We start from the raw sequence: 15,468 nt of genomic DNA on the forward strand, positions 1-15,468 counted from the left end.
GAAGTTTGTGCCCCTTGGCGTTATATTCAATGTAAGTTTGTGATAGACCAAAAAGATAAATATTTTTTAATTATAATGCATTTTACATTTATATATCGTGACATTAGAATTTTTCAATATATTATGTAAATATCCTTAACTAGTAAAAACAAAAAAAAAAACAAAAAAAAAAAGAAAAAAGATTTTCACAAGTTTTCCACCGATTTATTCTTCATTCTTTCTAAAGATTTAAAACATTTTACGGTCTCTTTCTGTACTTACAGCGGGAAAATGTACAGAGTTTAACGTCGGACTACGGAGCATTCGGAAAATCTACAAAAGTGATTGCACTGATTTTCTTTTCCCCTGTCCTTCTTTTTACAACTCAACAGAGTCTTATCGATATAACTAATCTTTTATTATCACTCTCATGACTTTAGTAACAAGAATAATTTTTCTTTTGTATTTCTGAACCTTGACTCAGAAGAATATCATGTTGTAAGGAATTTTTTGCTCGTTTTGTCCTTTCTTTCTTGTACACATCAACTGTGAATTATTTTAATTTATAGCAGGACAAGACAGGTCTTTTCCTAGCTTTATATTTTGCATATCTATCACCTACTTTTGTTTTAGACAGGGGTTGTTATAGCAAAATTACAACCACGACAATGGGAACCTCAGAAATAACAACAAGAAATCAAAATGTTTCCTATACAATAGAAGATGTTTCAAGACCAGGGAATCAAACGTAAGAACGACTCACTTAACATTTTTATTGACATTCATACTAAAGAAGAACCAACGAAAATGAATAAAAATCAAGTTTAAGGAACTTCATAGATTCATGAACATGCACATCACATGATTATTATTAAAATATATTAAAATATTTCGTAGACATGAGCTGGAGAAAACTAGAAAGGAATATAGAACAGAATTTTTGGGAATTTCACTCGGTATTAGCATTCCAGTGGTACTGCTGATGATAATTCTATGTGTATATTGGAGAACCAACTTTAATCAAAATGGTAAGTATTGGAAGTTACATTATAATCATTTATGAGCCAAGTTTTATCTTGGAGGTACAACTAGTGATTTTTCTAATTTCAAATATGTACGACAGATATATAAGGTACACAATCTTTATCTTTACATAATTGCGCAGTTTCACAAGAGTAGTTTAAAACGACACAATGAGTCAAAATCATGTCTTTCTTTTAAGGTATTTGTAGCATACAGAGAAAGACTTATGAAAATCATGAGTATATAGCTAATGCTATGTTTACACTATGTTCCCGGCAGCCACGGCAATCACGTTTCAGGCCACCGTGGAAAAAACGGGACGGGCGTGAGAAAACTTGGGGCAACGGGATGGGCAAATGTAACTCATCGCGATTGCCGTGGATGCCGTGCCAGATTTTTAAACTGTCAAAAAATTTGCCACGGCGGCCACGTTGCAGATGTGAAACTTAGTAGGTCGTAGTAAAACGGAATAAACGCAACAAAACGCGACAGCACGTAATAGACCGTAACAGAACTTGGAGGCAGTCCGTAGTGGGACGGGAGAATGTATATTTCCATTCATCTCACGGTCCATTCACGTTTTGAGACGTTTTGCTGAGTTTAGTCCGCGTTCTGTCACGGCTAGTTCACGGTTGTTGTCCGTTTTATCACGTTCTGCCACGTTTCATCACGGTCCTCACGGCAAACTAGGGTGTATGGTAGCCGTTTCCTCGCGTTCAATCGCGGTTCGTCCCGGCATGTTACGGTTTATGGTCCCGGTGCGTTGCGTTCTACTACGGTCTGACACGGCGCACGCGGTCTGAGAGGAAGCATATAAAAGCCGGGCACTGCAGAGAAGTTTCATTCGAGTCTGAACAACTGAGAAGTTAACAACTCATGCTATGCCACCGAAGAAAAGAGGTAGGAAAGCAGCCGGTCTTCCAAAATTACCAGTTGAGGTGGAGCAGCCTGAACATGCTAATAATGATTTAGCGCCGCCAAATGAAGAGGAGCGTGTTGCAGCTGTTGATCCGGTACCTGATCAAGAAATTGAACCAGAGTCGGAGGAAGCCGAAGGAGACGCACCCACGAGGAAGAGGGCAGCCCCCAGGCTTGTCACCTCATTTTCGGAGGATGAGAAGGAGCTGATCATTGACTTCCTACAGCAAAATCCCACACTGTACTCCAAAAGACTGGCTGGTTACAAGGACTCGGCAGCGAAAGACAGGCTGTGGACAGAGCAGGCAAGAAAGATGGAACGTATGCCCATGGAACTAAAGACCTGGTACGACAGCATGCGTACCAAGCTCGGAAAGCTGAAGAAAGCAGTCACCAAGTCCGGGCAAGCTGCAGAACCCTTCACTGCAACCGAACTGTAAGTTGTACTCATTTTATAAGATTTTACTACTAAAATTATTCGCAAAGACAACCTTACTGAAAACTGAAACTGTACTAAAACATATATTCACATGCATTTTCAAAAGATCCATTTTCTTTGTCAACAGGTGGATATGGCAGCGCTTCCAGTTCCTGTTAGAGCACATCACTCAGATGCCCAGAAGGACCATGGCGAGCTTCACTGCCCGACTTCAACCTGCTGCTGATGCTACTATAGCTCCCCCTGTTGGGGCTTCTTCTGAAGCTTCGGAAGACGACCCAACTGATACCCCTACACCACCTGCTTGCAAATACGTTGTCTACAGCCCCAGGCAAAACGGACCGCATGATCGGCCTCCTGGAAACCTTCCTGGAGAATCGGCAGAGTCAGGCGCTACCAACTACTGCCTTTGGTTCCTACGTTAATGGAAGTCTGCGCAGCCTTCCAACACATATCCGACGTACAGCAGAAGCAAGAATAATGGCAATTTTACACGAGTCCCAGAACGAAGCAGACCGCCTGCAATTTCGACCGGTACAACTGCAACAGCCTAGCCCAGCTAATCGTCAGCGACCCTGTACCTCGTACGGAGAACCTCCAGCCCAGCGTTTTGATAGTCGTCCAAGTGAGTCTCTGGTCAAGCAATGGCAGCCACCCCCCTCCCAGTGGCCTGTTGAGGTGACGAACCCACCTGATCTCTGGCACTCGATGGATCGTCCGTGGGTACAAGAGCAGTTCCCTCATATGAACATTGCATGTCAACGGCCCGTGACTGGAAACCAACAACAATCACAGCAATCGACGCCAGCTACCGAAGTTCAAGACATCGCGCCTAACCAAATGATCGCCTCTGCCTCAGATTCCTTCTCCTCCTTGCTGAATCACATCCGTCAGCCAGAGGACGACGACCAGAGCAGACCAAACCAGTAAAGTTCTTCTGAATGCGTTTGTATTTTTCAGAAAATAAATACATGCAAACTTGTCTGTCTTAGTTGTTTACTCTTACCATAGCAGGAGTATTCCGGGTACTCCGGTTACCCCACAATTCCAACACTGCATGGCGATGTCCGTAGATGACCTTAATGTGTTAATCGTACATTAAACCAAAACCCCCCTCCTTATCTAAGTTAAATCTGTGATACCCAGTAAGACACATTGATACCAGTTTTGATGTAATGGTGTCAGATGCGCTTTCCGGAAAAAATATCTTCTTCAGCAGTGCTCAACCAAAACTTTTGAAAAGCCAAAACAATGCCAACAAGTGTAATACACAGACAATAATGAACAGTTACGAAAAATAACAAAAACCCATATCCACATGAGGGAGGTACTCATTAGTTTTTGTTTAGTAAAACAAGTTCAACAATTTTAACCATTTATTGCATAATATATACAACATTTGCACTTCGGAAGAATGTTTTGTTCACATTAAGAGTCGTGTTTGTTTATATGAACTGCCCTTCACTAGAGGGTGATCATTCTGTCTTGCCACTCTACAGTACCAGCAGGGGAATTGAAGTATCTTTCCAAATATTCCCATTGTTGTTTCGCATCCAGAGTGTCTCGGTTCCTTCCTGTTGGTGGTGCGTCCACTTCCTGCCATTGAACATCATCTCTCCAGTTTCCAGGGATCAGATTGTGTTCCTCATCTTCATGGTCTACCTCATTCACTAACAAGACTGGGGCCCTTCTTCTCAAGAGGTTGTGAAGAACAACAGCAGCCTCAACGATGTCTCGCACTGTGATGAAATCCAAATGTATTTAATCAGGGTTAGGGTTAGGGTTATTTAATCATACATGTATTTAATCATACATGCACGAAATCTGTATTCAGTACATTGCAAATAATCATTAGTATTAGCTAACTATTTCTTCACTTTTATCATAAAAATATAGGAATTGTACATGTTATTGCAACTATTCATTGAAACACTGGCGCAGTAACAGAATGATAATAACCTGTATCTGGTTTCTGTTCCAAAGTTCCAAGGAAGCATCTGAAGCGCTTTGCTAGGATACCAAACGCATACTCAACCACTCGTCTTCCACGCGAGATCCGATAGTTGAAGATAAGTTGTTCTTTTGGCATAGCTCTTCTCCCATATGGCTTCATCAGGTAAGTTCGTAAGGCGAATGCGTCGTCACCTAGGATGAAGTAAGGGATGTCCTGGTTCTGGTCATCGTTGGGCAGAGGACATGGTGGAGGCAAACCTATTTGGCCGTCTTGCAAGAGTTCACTGAGTTCCGAGTCATTATAGATTTGAGCATCGGACATGTGTCCAACTCCACCTACAGTGCCCACTGTCCAATCCGACAACTGTGCAATCCGGCACACTGGCACTTCCGACGCAAAACTTTATTCCCAAAAAAATCTTTATATAACTTATGTAGAAAATACTTTACAATCCGACCACTGTACATTCCGAATTCCGACACCTTTTTGTAAACACAGCCTATTAATTGCATTGCAATTTCACCTGTGTTATCCGACATAATTACACGGCTCGTTAATTAAACCCAAGGTAGGTATACCATAATTAGCCGCTGGCCAATTACGGGTCCAAGCTGTGATTTTAAAGTCCCGTTTGGTCAATTGATCATCTGAATATGTAGTCAGTGATTCATGCTGAAGTTTGTAGGTGTTTTGTTTATGTACACAATAAATGAACAATACTCAAATTAAAAAAAAACGTAAATAGCATTTGGCTTCGCCTCATACAGATTGACAATAACGTGTGTCAAAAACTAACTCAGACTGGCATTAAAAAATGAAGACAGTTTAAATTGTAATTAATCTCACTAACGACACATAAAATATGCTTTTGGAGAACTTTTTTTTTGAAATAACAAAGAATATCAGGTATCGATAACGTCTTAATCACGATTCTGTGTTCAACAGATAAAATTATGGTTTAGAAGTTTTCCGCAAATATTACCTCTCATTACCAACTCTCTTTCGCGGCCGGAAATGCGAGTGTTTCGTTTACGTAGCTCTTTTCTAAGCGTGGATAAATCCCACGACCCATAATCGGTCAATATATCTTTAAAATTTAATTAAAATAGCAAGGTATACAAGATCGAAATTACGTTGGCACTCTCTAAAATTGGAAGAACGAAAAGTCACGAACTTAAACGTGTCATGCGCCACCTATATAATTCAGGGACGATAATGTGCAGTTTTCTTTGCAATTGCTAAGGACGCCCGATATTTCGAAAGCATTCCGGTGCCAGACAACTCACCGAAAGACAGGTCACCGACAAAAGATACATATCCAGTATCTTGCAACTCTGACAGAAGAGACTTTAATGAAACAGCGACTTAACAAAAACAGACAACAATTGACACTTTTTTCACTAAACCTCAGGAACTGTAACTAACGTTATACGTTGCATTGTTTATTGTCTGAAACTGTAAATAGAAATGTACCATGCCATTTAATTATTTATTGAAATAAAATCACATCTTCATGTAAAAATCTTTCATATGAAATAATTATGGAGGCCACGATCAACCATGTACTTTTTCTGATAATGTTGGATCTAATGCCATACTTGACAAATTGTGACAGAAATAGCCAACACTGAGTAATCCGACACACTGTTTAATCCGACATAAATTCTATTTCCCATGGCTTGTCGGATAAGACAGGTTTCACTGTACTTCGATCCATATGAAACGATACTGGGCATCCACCAAGGCGAGGAGAGGGATACTGAAAAAACCTTTGTAATTGTGGTACATGGAGCCTGTGTTTGGTGGCTTGCTAATAGCAATATGTTTTCCATCTACAGCTGCCACTGCATGAGGAACATTCCACTTGTCTTCAAAATCACGGGCGAGGGCTCTCCACTCATCAGGCGTCACAGGCACGGCGAATGCTTCATCCTTGTAGGCTGCCACTATGGCCTTACACACCTCTGGCACCATATGGCATATGGCTGCTTTACTGGTCCTGAATGCGTACGGGAGTGACGAGTAATTGTCACCAGTGGCCAAATGTCTTAAGACACACTGACAGCTTCAGACCAGGTGGTAGGGCTGCGCGGAACCTAGTGTCTCGTCTCTGTATGTATGGTGTAACTCTTTCCAGGATCTGGTTGAAGAGATCTGGAGGCATCCTCAGGTAGTTTGTGAATGAGTTAACATCTTCCATTCGGAGTTCCCTGGTCATAAATGTTTAGTAGTGACCCATCTGTTGCCTTCTGTCTTCGGACAACCAGTTCTGAACCCATATGGATCTCCGCCTTCTCATCCGTCTTATTCGTCTCATTCCTAGTTGCTGCACTCCTGCCTTCCCTCTCTGTAACTGCTGCTGGTTCTCTTCATTTTGACGAAGTGATTTTAGGTATGCACCCAGCAAACACGCGAAAATAAAATCTTCGTCTTGAGAATTCATGATGTTTTATCTTCGAAGGGTCATGATACAATGATTGTTTCTGGTTAGGAGACCTTCTCTGGTACAAACGTGATCCATAGTTTCCCGGCGTCCATGTTTCATACGTAGAAAGACTTGACAGAACGTGAGAAACGTATAAGAACTTCATAAGAACGCGAGAAACGAGAGGGGACCTATCAGAACGTAAGAGGCTTGGGGGGAACGTGCTGGCATACGTGGCAGAACCGTAGTGCGCCGTGGAGCCTCCGGCACTCGACGGCAACTTCTTCCTACGGCCAATCACGAATTCCGTAAAAGACCGTAGAAGACCGCAAAAGAACTTGTCACGACTTGGATATAGAGGGGAAAATAACCAAAATCTCACGGCGCACTACAGTGCAGGGAAATAATTTTGTTACAGCATCAATGCTGATTTTGGTGCTTCCTATGCTTGCTGATTTTGATGCTTCCTTTGCTTGCTGATTTTGATGCTAGTTATCCTTATCCTGATCCTGGTTTGATCCTTATCCTGATGCTGGTTTAAACTAGGTCAATGCTAGTAATGCTACCGGAAGTAGGATTATCCTGCCGGAAGTGGATAATTCAAAAAACAGCATCGCTATTTTAAACCATTAAAAATAAATTTTGGGGTAATTTTTATTTTTAATTTGTATTAAATGACTTTCCTTTATCTGTTTTTAGTTTTTACCGAAAAAATTAGCGATTTTTATCGAATTTCGTTTTGTCGTATTGCAATCGTAAAAAATCAAAATGGCGACATAGTGGAAGTTGGAAGAAAATCTTCATCTTGCGAAGTTATCGTTACATAGTTATTTGATATTGATTGCAGTTAAAATGCGATGATCTATCCTTTTTGTGATGCAATTTCAGTAGGTGGAATAGACCTAATGTGTGCAACGTGTAAGCATGGAAACGTGATGGACAATGAACATGATGAAGTTTATGTCAAATCCAGATGAAAATTTATTGCGTGTCCTGTGAATATTTAAGCGAAAATATTATGCTTTAGCCTAAATGGAATATTAAGTCGTAATCCAAGGAACCAATAGATCATCAGTACAGTCACTGCAACCACTCAGAGGGTATGTAAACAATGCTTTTTTTTAATAAGATTATATGAAAATAGTAAAGATTATGTGAAACAGATTTAGTGTAACAAAAAATTAAAAACTCAAAATTCTGAGCGATTAAGGCATTTCAACATGTTAAACCCATGTGATTTTAAAGGTCAATTTTTACAATTGAATAAAAAATGAATGAATTTTTAATTTAGAATCTGCAGATGCAGTATTCTGTAGTTTATTCCACAATTAGTATCAAGTAAAATTATACATAACCCATTGTTGCAACCACGGCCAAAATTTACAAACTTCTCCCATTCTGACCGTGGTCAAATGAGAAAGAATATTTTGTAGCTTGATCATTAGTACTGTAAACCAACTTTTATTCGCGTGCGAGAAATTTTCGCGAGATTCGCGAGAGCCTCGTCATCGCGAATATTTCTCGCCGCGAATGGGTCCTTACCTCTCTTTTTCTATTAAAAACAGTTCCAAAAAGGCTTGGTCGCGAAAATTAATCGTCGCGAACTACTTTACTCCCGGTAAATCGCGAAATAAAGTCGTCGCGAATAAAAGTTGGTTTACAGTATTTTGTAGCTTATTAAAATATTGACCATTTGCAAATAAAGCAAAGTAAGATATTTTACTTTGATCATGATACCTAGTTAGAATGATCTAACTGTGTCTCGGTACAGGCCCTCACCACAGTTAGAATATGTCCCATATACTTGCAACGTCAGCAAATCAGAGCGGATCCGCTCCAAAATGATTTTGAAGAATATAAAAAGATTTGCATTGGGAATACCGGTAACTACCAAAATAATCAAAACAAACCTTCTTGAGATTGCTTATGCCTTTTATCCCCCAAAAATAATCCATATATTAAATATGAAAATCCAATTAATTTTCTCAATGTTCTTCTCTCGATTCAAATTTATTACCTGCCATGTTTACATTCAGAACTCTCTAGATTGTTCCTAGTAAATGCACTATGCAAGTTATAGCACGTGTTCCTTTCTGCTACATTACGAATACACGGAACGAATTCTATCGTTAAACGGGGTCTGTAGGACAATATCATTTTAACGATAGAACATTCTATTTACATGATACCCAGTCGCAGTGTAAGAAACACTGTTGAATGAATGTAAATTGATCATTTCAATTGGGATGGAAAGAAACCCATGTTCACTTACAATGTCATATGACGTCACAATCAAGATTGAGGCATCAAGATTAAGATTAGGAAATTTTTTGATCAAGCGGGGAAAGCTTCATGCTTACAACAATGTGGTAATGTACCTATATATAACCTGACCAACTGATAACCAAGTCCACTCAAACGTAGTACAGTGAACATGTATTTCAACTTTTGAACCAATCTAGAAGTCAACTCTTAAACAATACATGTAAACAGATATATAATTTTTTCAGAAAGCAGATATGTATCTATCCTTATATTTGAGCTACAATACAATGTCAATATGTATCAAATATTTGAATTGGTCATGTTGATCAGGAAGTCTTTTTTTGTATTGAACAAGATGTGTTAGTGAAACACTGTGCGGCCGGTGGTAACAAAGGTAAAAAAACTGTTTTAGCATATAGGTCACAGTCTAAGTCATAAGGTCATTGATTTCAATGTCGTTTGAAAGAACTTTATTAGTGGAAAATGCATACCGAATATGAAGTCTCCATCTCCTTTGATTCAAAAGTTATAGTGAAAGTTCGAAAGAACTATTTTAAGCATGTAGGTCACAGTCAAGGTCACAAGGTCATTGAAGTTGGTGTCTCTTTAAGTTGAGTACGCCTGCCAAATATCAAGTCTATACCTCTCAGAGTTAAAAAATTAAGGCGAATGTTCAAATTAACAATAGACAGACAGATAAACAGCTGAACAGATAAACAGACAGGACATAAATAATATACGCTTGAGATCTATCGATCTGAAGGCATAAAAATTTTAAGAACAAATCATTTCTTCACAATTATTTATGAATAATTTTCATTTGATTTCAAAGAATAAGCTGTGTACATGGTATATCCGCTGTAAAACAAAATTATTTTATATAAGTGGTGAGAATTATTACTAGTATGTATTTTTATATAAAAATTTTGATTTTAAAATATGTTTATCGTATATAATTAACACAAAATATAAGTTTAAACAAAAAAATGCCTTATTCTTTTTGCGATATTTAAATATTTTTACATACATATTGATCGATATATGTGTACTTAATCCTCACACAGAATCTTTATTATTATAATCGATTAATCATTTCAGCCTCAATGGCTTGGACGCTCCTCTTAAATTTTACTGGAGTTGAAAGAGAAAAGATGAGTGTTTGAAACTGTGATCATTACTTTGATATTAAATAGCCAAATTATGTTCAATTTGTAAAGTTACTTATTGTCATTGTGCACCTATTTCATAGGAGAAGTATTTAAAGTTTTAGTAGTCAGTGACAATTTATTTTTTTTACCTGGAAAAAAATTTAAACTAGGAGACTTATTGTTCATAGAACAATAAGAGGTCTTTCCACCTTTTTAAATTTCTTATAGTTTTATATTTTACACTCTAAATTTAATTTTAAGGGAAATGGCTTGAAAAAAAAAAATGAAAATGTAAAAAAAAAAAAAAATTTTTTTAAATGACCTTGACCTTTGACCTTGAAAAAATTTTCAAGGTCAAAGGTCAAAGGACACATTGCAATTAACCCCATGCTTCTACCATTTATAGTTTTCAAGATATAAGGTTTAATAGTAAGTCTAAAGAAGTTAAAGGGCAATAACTCATATAAGGGGTCATTAGATCCTTTAGTACTTATACTATGAAGGTGTGCCTAAAGACCCTTAAGACATAAGTGAAGGTTTCATGCCTCTACGGTCTACAGTTTTGAAGTAGTAGTGATAACAATGTTTTTCACATAAGGGGCAATAACTTTTGATAGAGTCTATCTTGGGGAACAAGAATGAAATCTTTGAAATAGTTTTAAGTGTACATATTAATGATGCAAAGACTGATTGCATATGTTAAAAAGACAAAGGATATATAAAAAGAGCTTAATTTCTCATTTTTGCAATGACCTTGACCTTTGACCTTGACAAAATATTCAAGGTCAAAGGTCATGAGTCACAATGCAGTTGGCCCCATGCTTCTACCATTTATAGTTTTCAAGATACAAGGTTTAATAGTAAGTATAAAGAAGTTAAAGGGCAATAACTCATACAAGGGGTCATCAGATTCTTTTGCACCTATACAGTGAAGTTAGGTCTAAAGACCCTTAAGACATTAGTGAAGGTTTGGTGTCTCTACAGTCTAAAGTTTCGGAAAAGTAGCGATAACAAGGTTTTTCGCACAAGGGGCAATAACTTTTAAATGGGTTCATGTTAGGGGACAAGAATAAAATCTTTGAAACAGTTTTAAAAGTACATATTAATGATGCATAGACATTAAGTATATGTTAAAAGACAAAAGAGATATAAAAAGAGCTAAATTTCTCAGTTTTGGAATGACCTTGACCTCTGACCTTAAAATGAATTTTAAGGTCAAAGGTCAATGAATCTTATGCAGTTGGTCCCATGTTTCTACGTCTTCTCGTTTTGAAAATTTTTAATCATTTGTAAAATTCTAAAACTTCCAGGGGCAATAACTTATTGAAGGGGTCAATGAATACTTTCGCAATGAATCAATAAAGTGTCTACTAAATTAGTCAAAGACATTAGTGAAGGTTTCATTTCTCTACGGTTTATGGTTTCGGAGGAGTAGCGATAACAAGCTTTTTTGCGAAAGGGGTAATAACTCCGAAAGGGGTCATAGTTTATATACGCAGGGTCAACTGCGAAAATCTTTTACGGAGTACATTCTTATGAATTGAAAATCTTTACGATAAATCTTGAAACTCAAAATCACACGGCGGAAAAATAATAAAAAATAATAAGAAAAAGGAAAAAAAGAAACAGAAGGAAATCAATAGGTCTTTCCACAGAAAGGTGGAAAGACCTAATAAATTGCTCTAAATGTGTAAAATTCTAAAATAATTTCCTCCTAAGCTTGTAATTAGGTCTTTCCACCTTTCTGTGGAAAGACCTCTTGAAATGCTTATGTTTATTATTATTATTATTATTATTATTATTTTTCTTCCCGGACTTTTGAAACCGCAAGACTTATCGAAAAACTTTATAGTTCATAATACTGGATATTAAAAGTTATTCTGAAAAACGACCCCCCATGTTTGATCTTAGATCCCTTTCAAAGTTATTGCCCCTTTTGCAAGAAATGCTTGTTATTGCTACTCCTTTGAAACCGTAAACCGTAGACGTATGAAACCTTCCCCAATGTCTTCGACTAATTGAGAGGACCCTGGAATCTATTCATTGCAAAAGTATTCGGTGACCCTTTCAATGAGTTGTTGCCCCTGAAACTTTTTGAATTTTAGAAATAATTAAAAATTTTCAAAACGAGAAGTGATAGAGACATGAGACCAACTGCATAAGATTCATTGAGCTTTGAGCTTAAAATTCATGTAAAGGTCAAAGGTCAAGGTCATTCCAAAATTGAGAAATTAAGCTCTTTTTATATCTTTTTTGTCTCTTAACTTATACAAAATGTCTTAGGATCATTAATATGTACTCTTAAAATTATTTGAAATATTCAATTCGTATTCCCTAAGATTGACCCTATTAAAAGTTATCGCCCTTTGTGCGGAAAACCTTTTATCGCTACTACTTCTAAACTGTAAACCGTACAAATATGAAACCTTCACTAAAGTCTTCGACTAATTGAGAGGATTCTGGAATCTATTCATTGTGAAAGTCTTCGATGACTTCTTCAATGAGTTATTGCCCCTGAAAGTCTTTGAATTTTACAAATAATTAAAAATTTTCAAAAAGAGAAGGTGTAGAGACATGAGACCAACTGCATAAGATTCATTGAGCTTTGAGCTTAAAATTCTTGTAAAGGTCAAGGGTCAAGGTCATTCCAAAATTGAGAAATTAAGCTCTTTTTATACCTTTTTTGTCTCTTAACATATACAAACTGTCTTAGCATCAATAATATGAACTCTTAAAACTAATTTAAAGATTCAATTTGTATTCCGTAAGATTGACCCTATTAAAAGTTATCGCCCTTTGTGCGGAAAACCTTGTTATCGCTACTACTTCGAAACTATAAACCGTACAAATATGAAACCTTCACTAAAGTCTTTGACTAATTGAGAGGATTCTGGAATCTATTCATTGTGAAAGTCTTCGATGACTTCTTCAATGAGTTATTGCCCCTGAAAGTCTTTGAATTTTACAAATAATTAAAAATTTTCAAAACGAGAAGGTGTAGAGACATGAGACCAACTGCATAAGATTCATTGAGCTTTGAGGTTAAAATTCATGTAAAGGTCAAGGGTCAAGGTCATTCCAAAATTGAGAAATTAAGCTCTTTTTATATCTTTTTTGTCTCTTAACATATACAAACTGTCTTAGCATCATTAATATGTACTCTTAAAACTATTTGAAAGATTCAATTCGTATTCCGTAAGATTGACCCTATTAAAAGTTATCGCCCTTTGTGCGGAAAACCTTGTTATCGCTACTACTTCAAAACCGTAAACCGTACAAATATGAAACCTTCACTAAAGTCTTTGTACTAATTGAGAGGGTTCTGGAATTTATTCATTGTGAAAGTATTTGGTGACTCCTTCAATGGGTTATTGCCCTTGAAAGTCTCTGATTTTTAGAAATAATAAAAAAAATTTCAAAACGAGAAGGTATAGAGACATGAGCTGAACTGCATAAGATTCATTGACCTTTGAGCTTAAAATTCATGTAAAGGTCTAAGGTCAAGGTCATTCCAAAACTGAGAAATTTAGCTCTTTTTATATCTCTTTGGTCGTTCAACATATGCTTAATGTCTATGCATCATTAATATGTACTTTTAAAACTGTGTCTTAGATTTCATTCTCGTCCCTTAAGATTGACCCTATTAAAAATTATTGCCCCTTGTACGAAAAACATTTTTATTGCTATTGCTCCAAAACCGGAAACCGCAAAGACACGAAACCTTCTCTAATGTTTTATGGGACTTTAGGCAAAACTTTTATGTTCAAGTGCAAAAGGATCTGGTGACTCCTTGAATGAGTTACTGCCCTTAAATGCTTTTGTGCTTAATATTAAACCTTATAACTTTTAAACTATAAGTCATAGAGACATGGGGTTAATTACAATGTGACCCTTGACCTTTGACCTTAAATATGACTTGAAGGTCAAAGGTCAAGGTCACCAAAAAAAAAAAAAATCATTTTCATTTTTTTTCTTCTTTTTAGCCATTCCTGGTTTCTTTTTTATGAAATTTAATTTTAAAATGATAAATATCAAATGAAATTGAAATTCAAAAGGTGGAAAGACCTCTTATTGTTCTGTGAACAATAAGTCTCCTAGTTAGGTCTTTCCACCTTTCTGTGGAAAGACCTATTGATTTTCTTCTGTTTCTTATTATTATTCTTCTTCCGCTGATTTTTTATTTCGACATTAATCGAAAAGACTTTTTGTTCATCATAAAGGTCATTAAAAGTTAGGAACAAATTTGACCCAACGCGTATGAACTATGACCGCTTTCGAAGTTATTGCCCCTTTCGCAAGAAATGCTTGTTATCGCTACTCCTCCGAAACCGTAAACCATAGAGGTATGAAACCTTCACCAATGTCTTCGACTACTTAAGGGGACTCTGGAATCTATTCATTGCGAAAGTATTCGGTGACCCCTTCAATGAGTTATAGCCCCTGAAACTTTTTGTATTTTACAAATAATTAAATATTTTAAAAATGAGAAGTGATAGATACATGGGAACAACTGCATAAGATTCATTGACCTTTGACCTTTAAATTTATGCAAAGGTCAAAGGTCAAGGTCATTCTAAAAATGAGAAATTAACCTCTTTTTATATCTTTTTTGTCTTTTAACATTTTCAAATTGTCTTAGCATCATTTACATGTACTCTTAAAACTATTTTAAAGAATTCATTCTTGTCCCCAAAGATTGACCCTATTTAAAGTTATTGCCCTTTTTGCGAAAATCCTTGTTATTGCTACTTCTTCGAAACTGTACACCGTAGAGACATGAAACCTTCATTAATGTCTTCGACAAATTAAGGGGACTCTGGAATCTTTTCATTGCGAAAGTATTCAGAGACCCCTTCAATGAGTTATAGCCCCTGAAACTTTTTAAATTTTACAAATAATTAATTATTTTCAAAGTGAGAAGTTGTAGAGACATGGGACCAACTGCATAAGATTCAATGACTTTAGACCTTAATATTTATGCAAAGGTCAAAGGTCAAGGTCATTCTAAAAATGAGAAATTAACCTCATTTTATATCTCTTTTGTCTTTTAACCTACACAATTTATCTTTGCATCTTTAATATGTACTTTTTAAACTATTTCAAAGAATTCATTCTTGTCCCTTAAGATTGACCCTATTAAAAGTTATTGCCCTTTGTACGAAAAACCTTGTTTTTGCTTCTACTACATTATCGTAAAACGCAAAGACATGAAACCTTCACTAATGTGTTAAGGGACTTTAGTCACAATTTTTATGTCTTAGTGCCAAAGGATCTGATGATGCCTTAATTAAGTTATTGCCCTTTAATGCTTTTGTGC

The 15,468-nt window shown here is 36.6% G+C and overlaps 3 protein-coding genes across 3 annotated transcripts; 2 read left to right on the top strand and 1 right to left on the bottom strand.

Moving 5' to 3' along the window:
• Positions 1–1,368: 1,368 nt before the first annotated feature.
• On the top strand, positions 1,369–2,784 carry LOC134263096 (uncharacterized). The gene is made up of 2 exons (XM_062745409.1): positions 1,369–2,356; positions 2,487–2,784. Exons 1-2 carry the CDS (start codon positions 1,884–1,886, stop codon positions 2,782–2,784), a joined length of 771 nt encoding a protein of 256 aa, XP_062601393.1. The 5' UTR covers positions 1,369–1,883.
• A 55-nt stretch (positions 2,785–2,839) lies between these two features.
• LOC134263097 (uncharacterized) lies at positions 2,840–3,289 on the top strand. Its single transcript, XM_062745410.1, has one exon. The coding sequence runs from the start codon at positions 2,840–2,842 to the stop codon at positions 3,287–3,289; it is 450 nt and encodes a 149-aa protein (XP_062601394.1).
• Positions 3,290–3,823: 534 nt separating this feature from the next.
• LOC134263098 (putative nuclease HARBI1) lies at positions 3,824–6,513 on the bottom strand. The gene is made up of 4 exons (XM_062745411.1): positions 6,377–6,513; positions 6,043–6,312; positions 4,291–4,713; positions 3,824–4,049 (listed from the first exon to the last, which is right to left on the bottom strand). Exons 1-4 carry the CDS (start codon positions 6,511–6,513, stop codon positions 3,824–3,826), a joined length of 1,056 nt encoding a protein of 351 aa, XP_062601395.1.
• Positions 6,514–15,468: the final 8,955 nt, after the last annotated feature.

Source organism: Saccostrea cucullata, unplaced genomic scaffold (genome assembly GCF_032062105.1).
Source record: "Saccostrea cucullata isolate Sc308-1 unplaced genomic scaffold, CSIRO_AGI_Scuc_v1 ctg1810, whole genome shotgun sequence".
NCBI lineage: Eukaryota > Metazoa > Mollusca > Bivalvia > Ostreida > Ostreidae > Saccostrea > Saccostrea cuccullata.

Coding starts and splice junctions, on each gene's coding strand:
- LOC134263096 (XM_062745409.1), top strand. CDS start 1,884: ATGCCACCGAAGAAAAGAGGTAGGAAAGCAGCCGGTCTTCCAAAATTA. Junction 2,357..2,486: donor CCCTTCACTGCAACCGAACT/GTAAGTTGTACT, acceptor CTTTGTCAACAG/GTGGATATGGCAGCGCTTCC.
- LOC134263097 (XM_062745410.1), top strand. CDS start 2,840: ATGGCAATTTTACACGAGTCCCAGAACGAAGCAGACCGCCTGCAATTT.
- LOC134263098 (XM_062745411.1), bottom strand. CDS start 6,513: ATGGAAGATGTTAACTCATTCACAAACTACCTGAGGATGCCTCCAGAT. Junction 6,313..6,376: donor CTACCACCTGGTCTGAAGCT/GTCAGTGTGTCT, acceptor GTACGCATTCAG/GACCAGTAAAGCAGCCATAT. Junction 4,050..4,290: donor CATTCTGTTACTGCGCCAGT/GTTTCAATGAAT, acceptor CCTCTTGAGAAG/AAGGGCCCCAGTCTTGTTAG.